Source organism: Phyllobates terribilis, unplaced genomic scaffold, assembly GCF_046119375.1.
Source record: "Phyllobates terribilis strain yellow unplaced genomic scaffold, ASM4611937v1 Scaffold_4__5_contigs__length_816908805, whole genome shotgun sequence".
NCBI classification, from domain to species: Eukaryota; Metazoa; Chordata; class Amphibia; order Anura; family Dendrobatidae; genus Phyllobates; species Phyllobates terribilis.
The window spans coordinates 729,956,237-729,969,955 of record NW_027362764.1 but is presented as its reverse complement, the minus strand read 5'-3'; the positions used below and the strand labels follow the sequence as shown (position 1 = coordinate 729,969,955).

Below are 13,719 nucleotides of genomic sequence, written 5' to 3'. Positions count from 1 at the left end.
AAGGCGCTAAAGATGAACTCCATAATGTATGTGGATTTTCTCAAACAGCACTTCCTGCCATGGTTCAAGAAGAAGAACCGTGTATTTCACAGCAAGATCATTTTTCTGCATGATAATACACCATCTCATGCTGCACATAAAACATCTGCATCTCTGGCTGATATGGGCATAAAAGGGGACAAACTTATGGTGTGACCCCCATGCTCCCCTGACCTCTACCCCATTCAGAACCTTTGGAGCATCATTAAAAGGAGTGTCTATGATGGCGGGAGGCAGTTCACATCTAAGCAACAGCTCTGGGAGGGTATTCTGTCCTCATGCAAAACAATTGAAGCAGAAACCATCCAAAACCTGACAAATTCAATGGACGAGAGAGTTCAGAAGCTCCTTTCGAACAAGGGGTCCTATGTGAAAATGTAACATCACCTAGAATAAAGTTTTGAGTTGAAAACTGTTTGATTTCAGTTTCTAACAACCTGCTAATGCTTATAATTTCAAAAATGACCATTTTTTTGGTCTTTATTAAAATGAAAAGGTTGATCGAAAAGTTTGGGGGATCTAAGAGTGTGGCAACCCAGTAGTCATGATTACTTCGAATTCTGACAATATGAGGGTCATGCTGCAGGTAGTGCAGCAAGAAGGCACTTATGTGTCTTGCGCATCTCGGAGCCCCAAAATTATTTTCCGGGCTAGATGCAGCTAAAAATTATTTTTAATTTTAAATCTGGTGAAGCTTATTATAGATGGCCTAATAGGATCAGTGCTGCACACTGCTACAAAGCCCAAATTATTTTCCAGTCAAGATACAGATAAACATGATTAGTAATTTGAAAGCTTAAAACGGTTGGTAGGGTGATTTTAACCAATCATCAAGCTTTTACTCTCCCCAGGATGACACAGGGGTAGAAAAGTCGTTTCGGATCCATGATTTGTTCATCTTTATGAACGTGAGTCTGTCTACATTATCAGTGGAGAGCCGCGTGCGCTTATCTGTCAGCACACCACCAGCAGCGCTGAACACACGTTCAGACAGAACGCTGGCTGCGGGGCATGACAAGATCTCCAAGGCGTAAGTGGCTAGCTCCGGCCATTTATCCAGATTGGAAGCCCAAAAAGAGCAAGGGTCCAGTGACACAGTCGTGGCTTCAATGTTTACTTGGAGATACTCCTGTACCATCGTCTCTAGGCGTTGACTATGTGTCAGACTTCTTGTCTCCTGTGGCCTTGCAAAGGATGGGCTAAAAAAGTGGTGAAATGATTCCGCAAAATTGATGTTACCAGCAGATACTGTGGTTCTGTTACGGTTTGAGTGCTGAACACTTGACGGTCCCACGGTTGGCAAGTTGGAACTGTGAGATTCACTACGTGCACCACTGGTATTTTGTGGAAAAGCACATGTAAGATTCTGCAACAGTCTCTGCTGATACTCCTGCATGCGTGCATCCCTTTCTATGGCAGTAATAATTTCTGCAAATTTACTTTTGTAACGGTGATCTAACAGTGTGGCAACCCAGTAGTCAGGATTATTTCTAATTCTCACAATTCGAGGGTCATGTTGCAGGTAGTGCAGCAAGAAGGCACTCATGTGTGTTGCGCATCCAGGAGCACCAAGTCCCTGTTGTGTTGGTGGCGAGGTAACAATCATGCTTCCTTCCTCTGTCCTCTCCCCCCAACCTCGCACAACAGAAATGTGATCAAGGTCTCCCTCATCTGATGAGTCTTCCATCTGTTCGTCCTCCACTTCTTCCTGGGCTCCTGCACCTTCCTCACTAGTTTGGCTGCTACCATGCGCCCTGGTAAAACCATCTCCCCCACCCTCACATGCCTGCCGCCTTGGTGCTGCCGACCGTCTGGACCTTGCAGATGTTAGCCCTTCCGCATACAACTCCTCCTCCTCTACTTCCTCCACCTCCTCTTGTGCCACCACCTGACTCCGAATTCTGTTTAACATGTGCTCCAGCATGTAAATCACCGGAATAGTCATGCTGATAATGGCATCGTCAGCACTAAACATCTTCGTCGCCATTTCAAAACTGTGCAGAAGGGTGCATAGGTCCCTGATCTGAGACCACTCCTCCAGCGTGATTTGCCCCACCTCTGAATCTTGTTGGCCCAGGCTATACGTCAGAACGTATTGCACCAGGGCTTGTCGGTGCTGCCACAGTCGCTGCAACATGTGCAGAGTTGAATTCCACCGGGTAGGCACATCGCATTTTAGCCGGTGAAGTGGCAGGCCCAACGACTTCTGTAGAGATGTAAGTCGCTGAGCTGCGGGATGCGAACGGCGGAAGTGAGCACACAGCGACCGTGCCCTCTGCAGAAGGCCATCTAGTCTGGGATAGTGGGCTAAAAATTGCTGGACAACCAGGTTCAACACGTGAGCCATACAAGGCACGTGTGTGACATTGCCCCGGCGAAGGGCCGCACCCAGGTTTGCAGCATTGTCGCACACGGCCTTCCCTGGTTTCAGGTCCAGTGGAGACAACCATTCATGAAATTGGTTCTCCAGAGCTGACCACAACTCCTCAGGTGTGTGACTCACATTTCCCAGACATTTCAATGTAAAAACCGCCTGATGACGTTGAGCCCTACTGCCAGCATAGTAAGGAGGTGTGCAGGATCCCTTCTGCGCAGTTAGAAAGCTTGTGGCATGACCAGACAGGCTTTGGGTGCAGGTGGAAGACCGAGAGGAGGTTGAGGAGGCAGAAGCAGTGGAGGAAAAATGATATAAAGAGGATTGACGCACAACTCGTGGGGACGGCAAGACTTGGACAGCAGCCCCTTGTCCTGCTGTCACCATAGTTACCCAGTGCCCAGTCAGCGACATGTAACGCCCCTGTCCATGCCTACTCGTCCAAGTGTCTGTGGTGAAATGCACCCTGTCACACACAGAGTTTCTCAAAGAAGCGGTGATGTTGTGTGCGACATGCTGGTGGAGCGCAGGCACATCTTTCTTTGAGAAGTAGTGCCGACTGGGCATCTGGTACTGGGGCACTGCGACGGACATAAGGTCTCGAAAATTCTCTGTGTCCACCAGGCGGAAAGGCAGCATTTCTGTAGCCAAGAGCTTGCAGATGGTGAAATTCAACCTCTTAGCTTTCTCATGGCTAGGAGGAAATGGTCTTTTACTTGTCCACATCTGAGGGACCGAGGGCTGGCTATTGTACTTAGACGGGGTTGATAAGGGTGTCCCCGGCAAACTGCCGGTCTGTGAGGAAGATGCAGGCGGACATGTTAGGTTGCCTTGATCCAAAGGTGGTGCTATCGATGTCGGACAGCGCTCAAGACCAGCTGGTGTTACCACCTCCAAAGAAAATGATGACCTGCCAATCACGCTGGCTGTTGCGGGTAAAGAGGTGGCAGGTCTGCGCCCCAAAACAGGTGTGACTGCTGTCCCCCCAGTCACAGAGGATGAAGAGGCCGCGGATGCACAAGATATGGCAGACGGTGGTTGGCCCGGCCGGCTAGGCCGCATTGTAGCACACTGAGCTTCCCACTGCAACTTATGCTTCATGTCCATGTGCCGGTTCATGCATGAAGTACTCAAACTATGTATTTTTTGGCCTCTACTTAGCTTTTGCTGACAAATGTTACAGATAACACGAGTTGGGTCATCTTTATCGATCTGAAAAAATGCCCAGGCTATGCAAGGCTTAGCACCCATGCGACCTGAAGAGCCACCACGACTTGTGGTGAGAGGCAGAGTTGTGATTGAGGATGCAGTTGTTGACGTGCTTCCAGTACTACGTCTCTGTCCAGGAAGGCGCAACCTGACCTCGTCGTCACTAGCATCTTCCTCCACCTCCTCTGCTGACCTCATCTCTTGGCTGACTGTGGGTTGACAGTAAGTGGGATCTCCGACCTCATCATCATCACCCTGTGCGTTATCACACCCGTCGTCCTCAGAGCCAACCTGTTCCTGCCCTGACAAAAAACTAAAGTTGTCGCTCCAATCAGGTATTTGAGTCTTATCATCGTCTTCCTCATTGTCTCCACCAACAGGAGTTACAGTTTGGGAATGAGGGTCTACATTATGGTCAGAACCTTCTGCGTCTGGTCCTGGATCTGACTCATAAAGATTCTGGGCATCAGTGCAGATCATTTCCTCGTCTGGATTCACAGAAGCACTGGAGTCGACCTCTGATTCCCAGGCTATAGTATGAGTAAACAGCTCTGCAGACTCAACCATCTGTTCTACCTCATACTCAGACGGGCAGCTGGAGATTTGGGAGCTGTGAGGAAGCAAGTGCGATTTGGGTGACACCTTTGAGGACTGGAGTATTTGTGATGTTGAAGTTGATGTGGAGGAGAGCCCACTTAAAGGAGCACTTGATATCCGTTGAAGCACCTGCTGTTTTTGTGCCTCATCTGGAATTTGTAGCGATTGGTGTGGCCGTAAGAAAGGGATCTTATCACATTGTCCGCTAAAAGAAGTAGACATTTTAGTTTGGCTGGAAGATGGTCTTTCTTCTGCACCTACCCCACGGACACAACCTTTTTTCCCCTTCCCAACACGCCTATTCCCCTTTCCACCAGCAGCAGGCCTTTTTCCACTCATTTTGGTGGTTAACTAATTCACAACTCTGGAGTTGTTTGCACAAAAAAACAATGGATGGTAACCGAGCAGAGCTGAGTGGCCAAACTGTGGTATTAGGCCAAAACTATTGGCTGGGTTAGATGCAGAAAAAAATTATTTTTAATTTGCAACCTGATGGAGGTCAGTATAGATGGACTAATAGACCAAGTCCCACACACCGCTAGAAGCCCAAATATTTTTTCAGAGCTAGATGCAGAAATTTTTTTTATTCAATTTGCAACCTGATGGAGGTCAGTATAGATGGACTAATAGACCAAGTCCCACACACTGCTAGAAGCCCAAATATTTTTTCAGAGCTAGATGCAGAAAAAAATTATTTTTAATTTGCAACCTGATGGAGGTCAGTATAGATGGACTAATAGACCAAGTCCCACACACTGCTAGAAGCCCAAATATTTTTTCAGAGCTAGATGCAGAAAAAAATTATTTTTAATTTGCAACCTGATGGAGGTCAGTATAGATGGACTAATAGACCAAGTCCCACACACCGCTAGAAGCCCAAATATTTTTTCAGAGCTAGATGCAGAAAAAAATTATATTCACTTTGCAACCTGCTGGACGTCAGTATAGAAGGACTAATAGAACAAGTCCCACACACTGCTAGAAGCCCAAATATTTTTTCAGAGCTAAATGAAGAAAAAAATTATTTTTAATTTGCAACCTGATGGAGGTCAGTATAGATGGACTAATAGACCAAGTCCCACACACTGCTAGAAGCCCAAATATTTTTTCAGAGCTAGATGCAGAAAAAAATTATTTTTAATTTGCAACCTGATGGAGGTCAGTATAGATGGACTAATAGACCAAGTCCCACACACCGCTAGAAGCCCAAATATTTTTTCAGAGCTAGATGCAGAAATTTTTTTTATTCAATTTGCAACCTGATGGAGGTCAGTATAGATGGACTAATAGACCAAGTCCCACACACTGCTAGAAGTCCAAATATTTTTTCAGAGCTAGATGCAGAAAAAAATTATTTTTAATTTGCAACCTGATGGAGGTCAGTATAGATGGACTAATAGACCAAGTCCCACACACTGCTAGAAGCCCAAATATTTTTTCAGAGCTAGATGCAGAAAAAAATTATTTTTAATTTGCAACCTGATGGAGGTCAGTATAGATGAACTAATAGAACAAGTCCCACACGCTGCTAGAAGCCCAAATATTTTTTCAGAGATAAATGAAGAAAAAAATTATTTTTAATTTGCAACCTGATGGAGGTCAGTATAGATGGACTAATAGACCAAGTCCCACACACTGCTAGAAGCCCAAATATTTTTTCAGAGCTAGATGCAGAAAAAAATTATTTTTAATTTGCAACCTGATGGAGGTCAGTATAGATGGACTAATAGACCAAGTCCCACACACTGCTAGAAGCCCAAATATTTTTTCAGAGCTAGATGCAGAAAAAAATTATATTCAATTTGCAACCTGCTGGAGGTCAGTATAGAAGGACTAATAGAACAAGTCCCACACACTGCTAGAAGCCCAAATATTTTTTCAGAGCTAAATGAAGAAAAAAATTATTTTTAATTTGCAACCTGATGGAGGTCAGTATAGATGGACTAATAGACCAAGTCCCACACACTGCTAGAAGCCCAAATATTTTTTCAGAGCTAGATGCAGAAAAAAATTATATTCAGTTTGCAACCTGATGGAGGTCAGTATAGATGGACTAATAGAATGATGCTATGCCCAAAAGATTTTACTTCACTAGGTGCAGTAAAAAAATTGGTATTCTATACACAGGTGGTATATCTTGCAACACAGATAGGCTACTCCACTGACTAACACACTCTGCAATAGGCCAAAAAGGATTAGCTTTGCTAGATTCAGCCAAATGCTGTGAAAAAAACTTGCACAGCACTGGCACAGACCTGCCTGGCAAAAACTGATAGGAACTGATGTAACCTAGTCCTGAAAAGGACTCCAATTACAATTAGTCTTTACTCCCACAATCTATCTATTTAAGAGCACAGACCTGCCTGATAAAAGTCGTAGGAAATGCTGTAACCTAGTCCTTAAAAGGACTGCAATCACAACTATTCCCTACTCCCAAGCTATCTGTATATTTGTGCGAAAATTGGCTTGAAATTAACAAGGTATAGCGCACACAGCAACAGCGGTGCCGTCTAACACGCAGCTGCAGCAGTGAGAAAATGGTGGCGACGGGGAAAATGGCTTGGTCTTATAGGGCAAGGACATGTGACATACACTGCCAATCACACATGCCCTTGCTTGTGTGAAAAAAAGCACTTCGCTCCGTGTGTGCGCTGCTGATAGGCTGACAGATTGCACCTCCCCACTGCAAATGCGGGAAAGAGAAAAAAAAATGGAGATCTTCATTGTTCCTGCAGAGATCCATCCCCTGCCCCTCCCCCCGCCCCGCTGTACACTCAAACTGCGTATTAACATTAATTTTCATCATTACTGAGAAAAAATCCAGTTATGATTTTGGTGCACGAACAGTTATCGAACATAACCTCGAACAGCCGAATTTTTCTCAAATTGTTCGTGTTCGCCGACCGGCTCGAACACCGCCCAAAACAGCTCGAATTTGAGATTGGCGAACAGTTCGAGTAGAACAACGCTCATCTCTAATCACTTGATTAAAAAGACTAATAGAATCCTTATAAGCTCTATGTAGAAACAATAAGGCTCTTTTTCCTACATGAGTCATCATTAGAACTACAACTCTACATCAATGTAAAGTCCCTGGTAGCCCAGCTCCACTTCCTCTTGAACTCCTGACCCAGCTGCTCTGCTTCCCCCCTGCCAGGGATTTTTCAGTTAAGTGGAATTGTAACGTTAATGATGACTCATGAAGGGAAAAGAGTCTTCCTGTTTCTACATAGAGCTTAGAAAGATTCAGATAGTCAGTTGTTAATCACATGATGTCATAGACCTAATGGGAAAGAGAAGAATTAACTGGATAGAAAGGTAAAATTAGCAAGTGTAAGTACACAGTGCTATATAATATGATGACTGCACTATATTGAGAGGATAAAACTCTTGATAGCGTGCTTCATTAACTAAAGCTTTCACCATTAAAGTAGCAATAATAGAATTATCCCAATTTACAGAAAACAAGTTTCCCATCAACATTGCTTCCAGTGTCTGTGAGACTGTCACCATTTCATCTATTACCAGTGCCCCTCTGGTCCTAATCTGCGATCTTGTGACCACAACTAGTTTTGAGCAAATTTGTTCGGCATTTCAAATTCGGGTTTGTGTTCGGGGTTCCGGCTTGTTCGCGCCAAAAAATTGGCTCTGCCCATGAACATCCCTGATTTGTCGGGGAGACGATTTTTTGGCGCGAACAAGCCGGAGCCCCGAACGCGAACTCAAATTTGAAATGCCAAACAAATTTGCTCAACACAAACCACAACCTCTAACTGACCAGACGAGGTAATGGTCACAAGCTTTCAATGTAATTCTACAAGAGCCCCATTCTAGCCTCAATCTGGCTCTCATAGACTTACATTGAGTTGTGACTTTAAGGTCGCCCAGCAAACGCTGGAGTGATCCAGCACGTCACAACTTACAGAATATTACCAGAGCAGTGCCGATAACAGAAGAAGATGGTAAGTTTGATAATAGGTTTAGGGAACTTAGATTAGTTGGACCACATGCATTATCATGCATGAAAATGATCTTGCTGCGGAATGCATGGTTCTTTTTCTTGAACCATGGAAGGAAGTACTGTTTGAGAAACTCAACATACATTATGGAGTTCATCTTTACCCCTTCAGGGATCCTAAAAGGGCCGACAATCTCTCTCCCCATGATTCCAGCCCAAAACATTACTCCACCTCCTCCTTGTTAGCGCCGTAGCCATGTTTGCATGGGGTGTCCATCAACCAGCCATCCTCCACTCCATCCATCTGGACCATCGAGATCATTTCATGCATGATAATTCCCCGTCTCATGCTGCACATAACACATCTGTATCTCTGGCTGCTATGGGCATAAAAGGGGACAAACTTATGGTGTGGCACCCATGCTCCCCTGACCTCAACCCCATTGAGAACCTCTGGAGCATCATCAAAAGGAGTGTCTATGATGGCGGGAGGCAGTTCACATCTAAGCAACAGCTCTGGGAGGGTATTCTGTCCTCATGCAAAACAATTGAAGCAGAAACCATCCAAAACCTGACAAATTCAATAGACGAGAGAGTTCAGAAGCTCCTTTCGAAAAAGCGGTCCTATGTGCAAATGTAACATCAGCTAGAATAAAGTTTTGAGTTGAAAACTGTTTGATTTCAGTTTGTAATAACCTGCTAATGCTTATATTTTCAAAAATGACATTTTTTTTGTTCTTTATTAAAATGAAAAGGTTGAAAACTCTGCTGTGCATAATAATTTGGAACATGCATTTTGAGTGCAGTTTGAGTTTTTTATTTTTTAAAAAATATACTGTTATCATAGACAGTTTGTAAAAAAACCTTTCAATTGTACTCTAATAGTTATTTGACTGGAAAATTACAATGACTGCAATTCATATAGGTAATTTGGGAAAATCTGAGAAAATATTATTTGCATAATAATTTGGAACACAGTGTATGCTATTTGAAGCTTTGAGAAAATATTAAAAGTAGCCCTTATAGAGACAATTTTGTCAGATCAACTGGATGCATTTCAATATATAATTTATTTTTATTATTATTATGTATTAATTGTGTAAAAAATACACATATCCATCAAATTCTACCAATGTTTGGGAAAAGGATATTGTATCAAGGGAAGGGATTCAATCAAAATTCAAGAACCCATCTACCCTAAAGAAGTAAATATCTCCTCCTGATCATGAGTGTCAATCGATTTGAATAGCATTCAGAATAAGAATTTTATGCATTTTATGCATTTGCATAAGTATTTATGTTATTCTGTTCTATGAAATCATCCATGCCTTTTTTAAAACTAAGGCTGATTTCCACTGTGACCAGATCCTGAGGGCGACTGTTCTACAGAATAATAGTTCTCATGATGAAGTAGCCTTGTCTTCTCTGGAGATTTAACTTTTTTTTTCCAAGGCAGTGAGAGTGCTTTCTTGTCTTTTGAGGGGGTTTTAGATAAAACAGCTTTTGACCATTTTTTTTCTATGAGCCACTTATGTACTTCTATAAGTTAAACATGTTTCCCTCACACGTCTCTTCTCAAGGCTAAATAAATTTAATTTTTTAATCTTTCCTCATAACTAAGATCCTCCATGCCCTTACCAGTTTTGTGGCTTTTCTTTGTACTTTTTCTATCTCGATAGCATCCTTTCTATGAACGGGTGCCTAGAACTGAAATGCATTTCCAGAGGAATCCGCATTAATGTTTTGTACGTTGGTGTTATTATATCCCTGTCCCTGCCTAATTTAATACATGACAATATTCTTCTGGCCTTAGAAGCTGCGGATTAACATTGCATTTTTGTATTCAGTCTTTGATCTTCATGGACACCCAGATCCTTCTCTACAAGTGACTCTCCTAGTTTTACTCCCTCTAGATCATAGGACTTCAGATTATTAGTACCCAGATGTATAATTTTACATTTATCCACATTGAATCTTATCTGCCAAATGAGTCCCCAAACTTTCAGTGTGTGCAAGTCAATTTGTGTCTTACAAGCATCACAAAAGACTGTACTGTGATAATTTTACAGCATCATTCCCATGAAGATTTTTTTTTTTTACTAAATCTGCATATGTGTGTATGTAGTGTAGTCTGTATGTATTAATATAATCACTTTCTGCCACCTTCCCCGGAATCCAACACAGTTCTGCTCCTCTTCTCAGTGACGTCACCGCTCTTCAGAATTTCCGTCTCACTCTATGATCTATGTATGAGTCAGAAGTCTCTTTTACATTGTAAGTCTAAAGATCCTCGTTCTGACTTTCCATTATCATTCATTGTAAACACCAATTTCGGTTCATGCAGAGGGCAGTGTAACCCGAAGAGTCTGAAGAGCAGTGGTGTCACTGAGAAGAGGAGCAGAACATTGCTCGACCTTAAAGAAGGTAGAGATAGGTGAGTATATGAACACACCCATACTATGTTAAATGCACATATACACAGTTTATTTTTTTAATATTCATTGGAGTGCTTTTTTAAGTATTTATATTAATAATGGTCATGATTGTTACTGTTTTATTTCATGCATTGCTGTTATTAATACAAATAAATATAAATAATGATTTATAATGGTATTTATGTTATTAATTCTGTCTTAATAAAACAATATTCATTTATGTAGAATATTTTTGTACTAGAATATTTGTTTATATCAATTTTAATATTTTATACATTTATCTATTATGATGTTTTCATTATTGTGTATTATTATTATAGGACTGCACCGAAAACACAGTACACAGGATGCTCTGTACATGAAAATAACAATGGTCAAGCAGCTTTTGAAAACCCAATGTATGACACTAATGCAAAATCCGTGGAAGGAAAAGCAGTACGATTTGACCCAAATTTGAACACAGTCTGCACAATGGTATAATGCTGGAAGACTTTTTTTCACTTCAGAAAATTGGGAAGCTGAGACGTAAAGCTGTGCACTACTTGGTTCACCGCTACTATTAAAGCACATTTTTAAAACAAAAAGAAAAACAAAATCATGGGGTCTTGGAGGAGAAATAAAATCTAAGGAGGATCCATGCCGAACGGTACTGAAACAACTCTTCGTGTGCAACATGGGAAGTTTTCCAGCAAATCCACTGCACTCTATGAGTGCTTAATTACAATTTATTTTCTTTTTTTTAAAAAGGAGATTAATCTAATCGCGAAACTTTGCATTTATTGGAGGAGCATCCATTATCAGTATTTACTGTGCTTTATAAACTATATTAGAAGGTCTCGAACAACATAAAACAAGCAAACCAATATATGGTAGAAAATTGCTATAATCACTGGAGAAAATAAGATTAATTACAGGCATTAGGTATATTACATTTTCCTGCTTTGGCAACGTTGAAGAAGGCCCTTGTTGATTTAAATGTTTTTTTGCATTAATTGTTTTTCTAAGGCCTATTAAATACAGGTATTATTTATTTTCTATCAACAGAACCAATGGCATTGTAAAGGAAAGGAAACATGTTTTATAAGTAAAAGCCAATGTGTCGATAACAATGGGGTGCTAGCCAGATCTTTCATCCAAATCTTTATGTATTTTCCCGGAAGTTTTTTGTTTTCTACACTATATGTCTCACCATTAGTGAGCCTTGTTCATTGAATAATGTTAACTGAAATATCCCATGCTATGCATGTTATGGTTAACAATATATTTAAAGGGAACTTATTTTACGATGTCTAGATAATGAAATGAACCTGAATATCCTAATATGTGTCTAATTCTACTTGGCTTCCCAACATTTGTAAAGAACACTACCAAGTTTAAAGGTTTATTCCCAACATTGAAAGTTATGACATATTCACATTAGAGGTAATAAATTTCTAATCTGATCATCAGTGATCTCAAGATCTGGGCTCTGAAATGCCTTAGTGTACCGCTACTTTCATTGTCTGTGGGACTGCCGTGGATAGCTGAGATCCAACGATACAATGAATGTATCACATGTGGCTACAATTTCATACAGATGGGGAATTTCAGAGCCCTATTCTAGAGATCGATGGGGGATTCACTTAGTAGAACTTTATCCTTAATTTTGTGGACATGTTTATGTGTGTATAATTATATATATATATATATATATATATATATATATATGCATATGGAGCGGATATATGTGAATACAAAGCAGATGGTACCTAGGCTTGGGTGTCTCTATTGCAAATGGGAAATGGGGTATGGGAAGACTACGGGTTTTCATAACTCTGCCCCTTTTTTAATCTACAATGTTGAAAAATCTCGTTTATTCTGAAAAAAAAAAGGAAAAAAAATCTGTAATAAGAATTTTTTTAATAAATTGTTTTAATCCGTCGACTGGAGTAGTCAACAATCACTTGTATTTTTATTTGGAATTTGTATTCATTTTTATATTTTTTTTTGTTATTTTTCCTTTATTTTTTCTTGATTTCAATGGTTGAGGTGCGGGACGGTGAGTTACTGATGATCAGTCAGTTATGTTATATCATTACTGATTAGTTATAGTGTGTCAAATATTTATTTTAAACCAAAGAGGGTTAATTGCGGCGAAGTGCAAAGTGATGTTCAGACTGGGTATGAGTTTGTGCATGTTTCTTTGCCATTTTTCAATTGAGACATGTACAGTAAGACAGCTTTCTTTAGCATATTTTAGCATGGTCTGGGATATGATTTAGATTGCATTATAAATATTCATTGCTAACCTCAAATGCTACGTAGTGGATTTAAAGAGAATTTGTTTTTATAAAAATATATTTTTTATTTGAACTTTTATTTCAATCATACCTCAAGATAAAGTACAGAAGTTGTACTGAAAAGGAAAGAATGCCAATCTTATCTATTCTTATTCACTTCAAAGAGTCTGAGCTGTATTATGAGATACATCCCAAGAACTAGACTGGCTCTATAAATATTAAAAATATAATATTTATTTTTTTCTAATCCCAGACAATCACTTCAAGTTTTGTCGGCATGATTTTGTAAGGTAAAGAAAAGACGTGTCTGTAATGGAGCTGTTATACTGATTCAATTGATATCTTTGGTGAAGAAATCCACTTTGTGAATAGGATCCATCTGGTTTTTGTCATGGAGTTTGTCATTTTTTGACAAAATTTACAATGGATCCTCCAACACAAATGTTAAATTAGCCTTAAAAGTAACCTGTTTGCACAATTTTGTAGCGCAAAGTAAAGATATGGCTTTAATAAGGCTGTAATGCAGATTAAATTGATACCTTTGGTGAAGAAATATGCTTTGTTGTTCTTCTTTAATCACAATTTGAAGTTTTCTGATGATTTGATTTTGGTGCACAGGGCCTGCCTGACTGTGCACTAAGTCTTCTCCTTCCTGTCTGTGATTCCCCGACCCCTCCACCTGCCTCCAGTCTGTGAATGATCTGCCTGCTCTGCTTAAAATATCAGTAGTGACCTGTCATTCAAAGACCAGAGGAAGGCGGAGGGGCTGGGGAATCGTAGACAGGAGGTAGGTGGAGGGGGCGGGGGAAACACAGACAGAGGCTGGCA

The 13,719-nt window shown here is 40.8% G+C and overlaps 1 protein-coding gene across 7 annotated transcripts in view; it reads left to right on the top strand.

Moving 5' to 3' along the window:
• Positions 1-13,301, top strand: part of CSMD3 (CUB and Sushi multiple domains 3) — a 2,085,767-nt gene extending 2,072,466 nt beyond the window's left edge. For all 7 annotated transcript variants that reach the window (XM_073679791.1, XM_073679790.1, XM_073679789.1 and 4 more), the window contains one exon: positions 10,933-13,301. In XM_073679791.1, coding sequence (XP_073535892.1) covers positions 10,933-11,092 — 160 coding nt within the window. In that variant the 3' untranslated portion in view covers positions 11,093-13,301. The remainder of the gene's footprint in view (positions 1-10,932) is intronic.
• Positions 13,302-13,719: the final 418 nt, after the last annotated feature.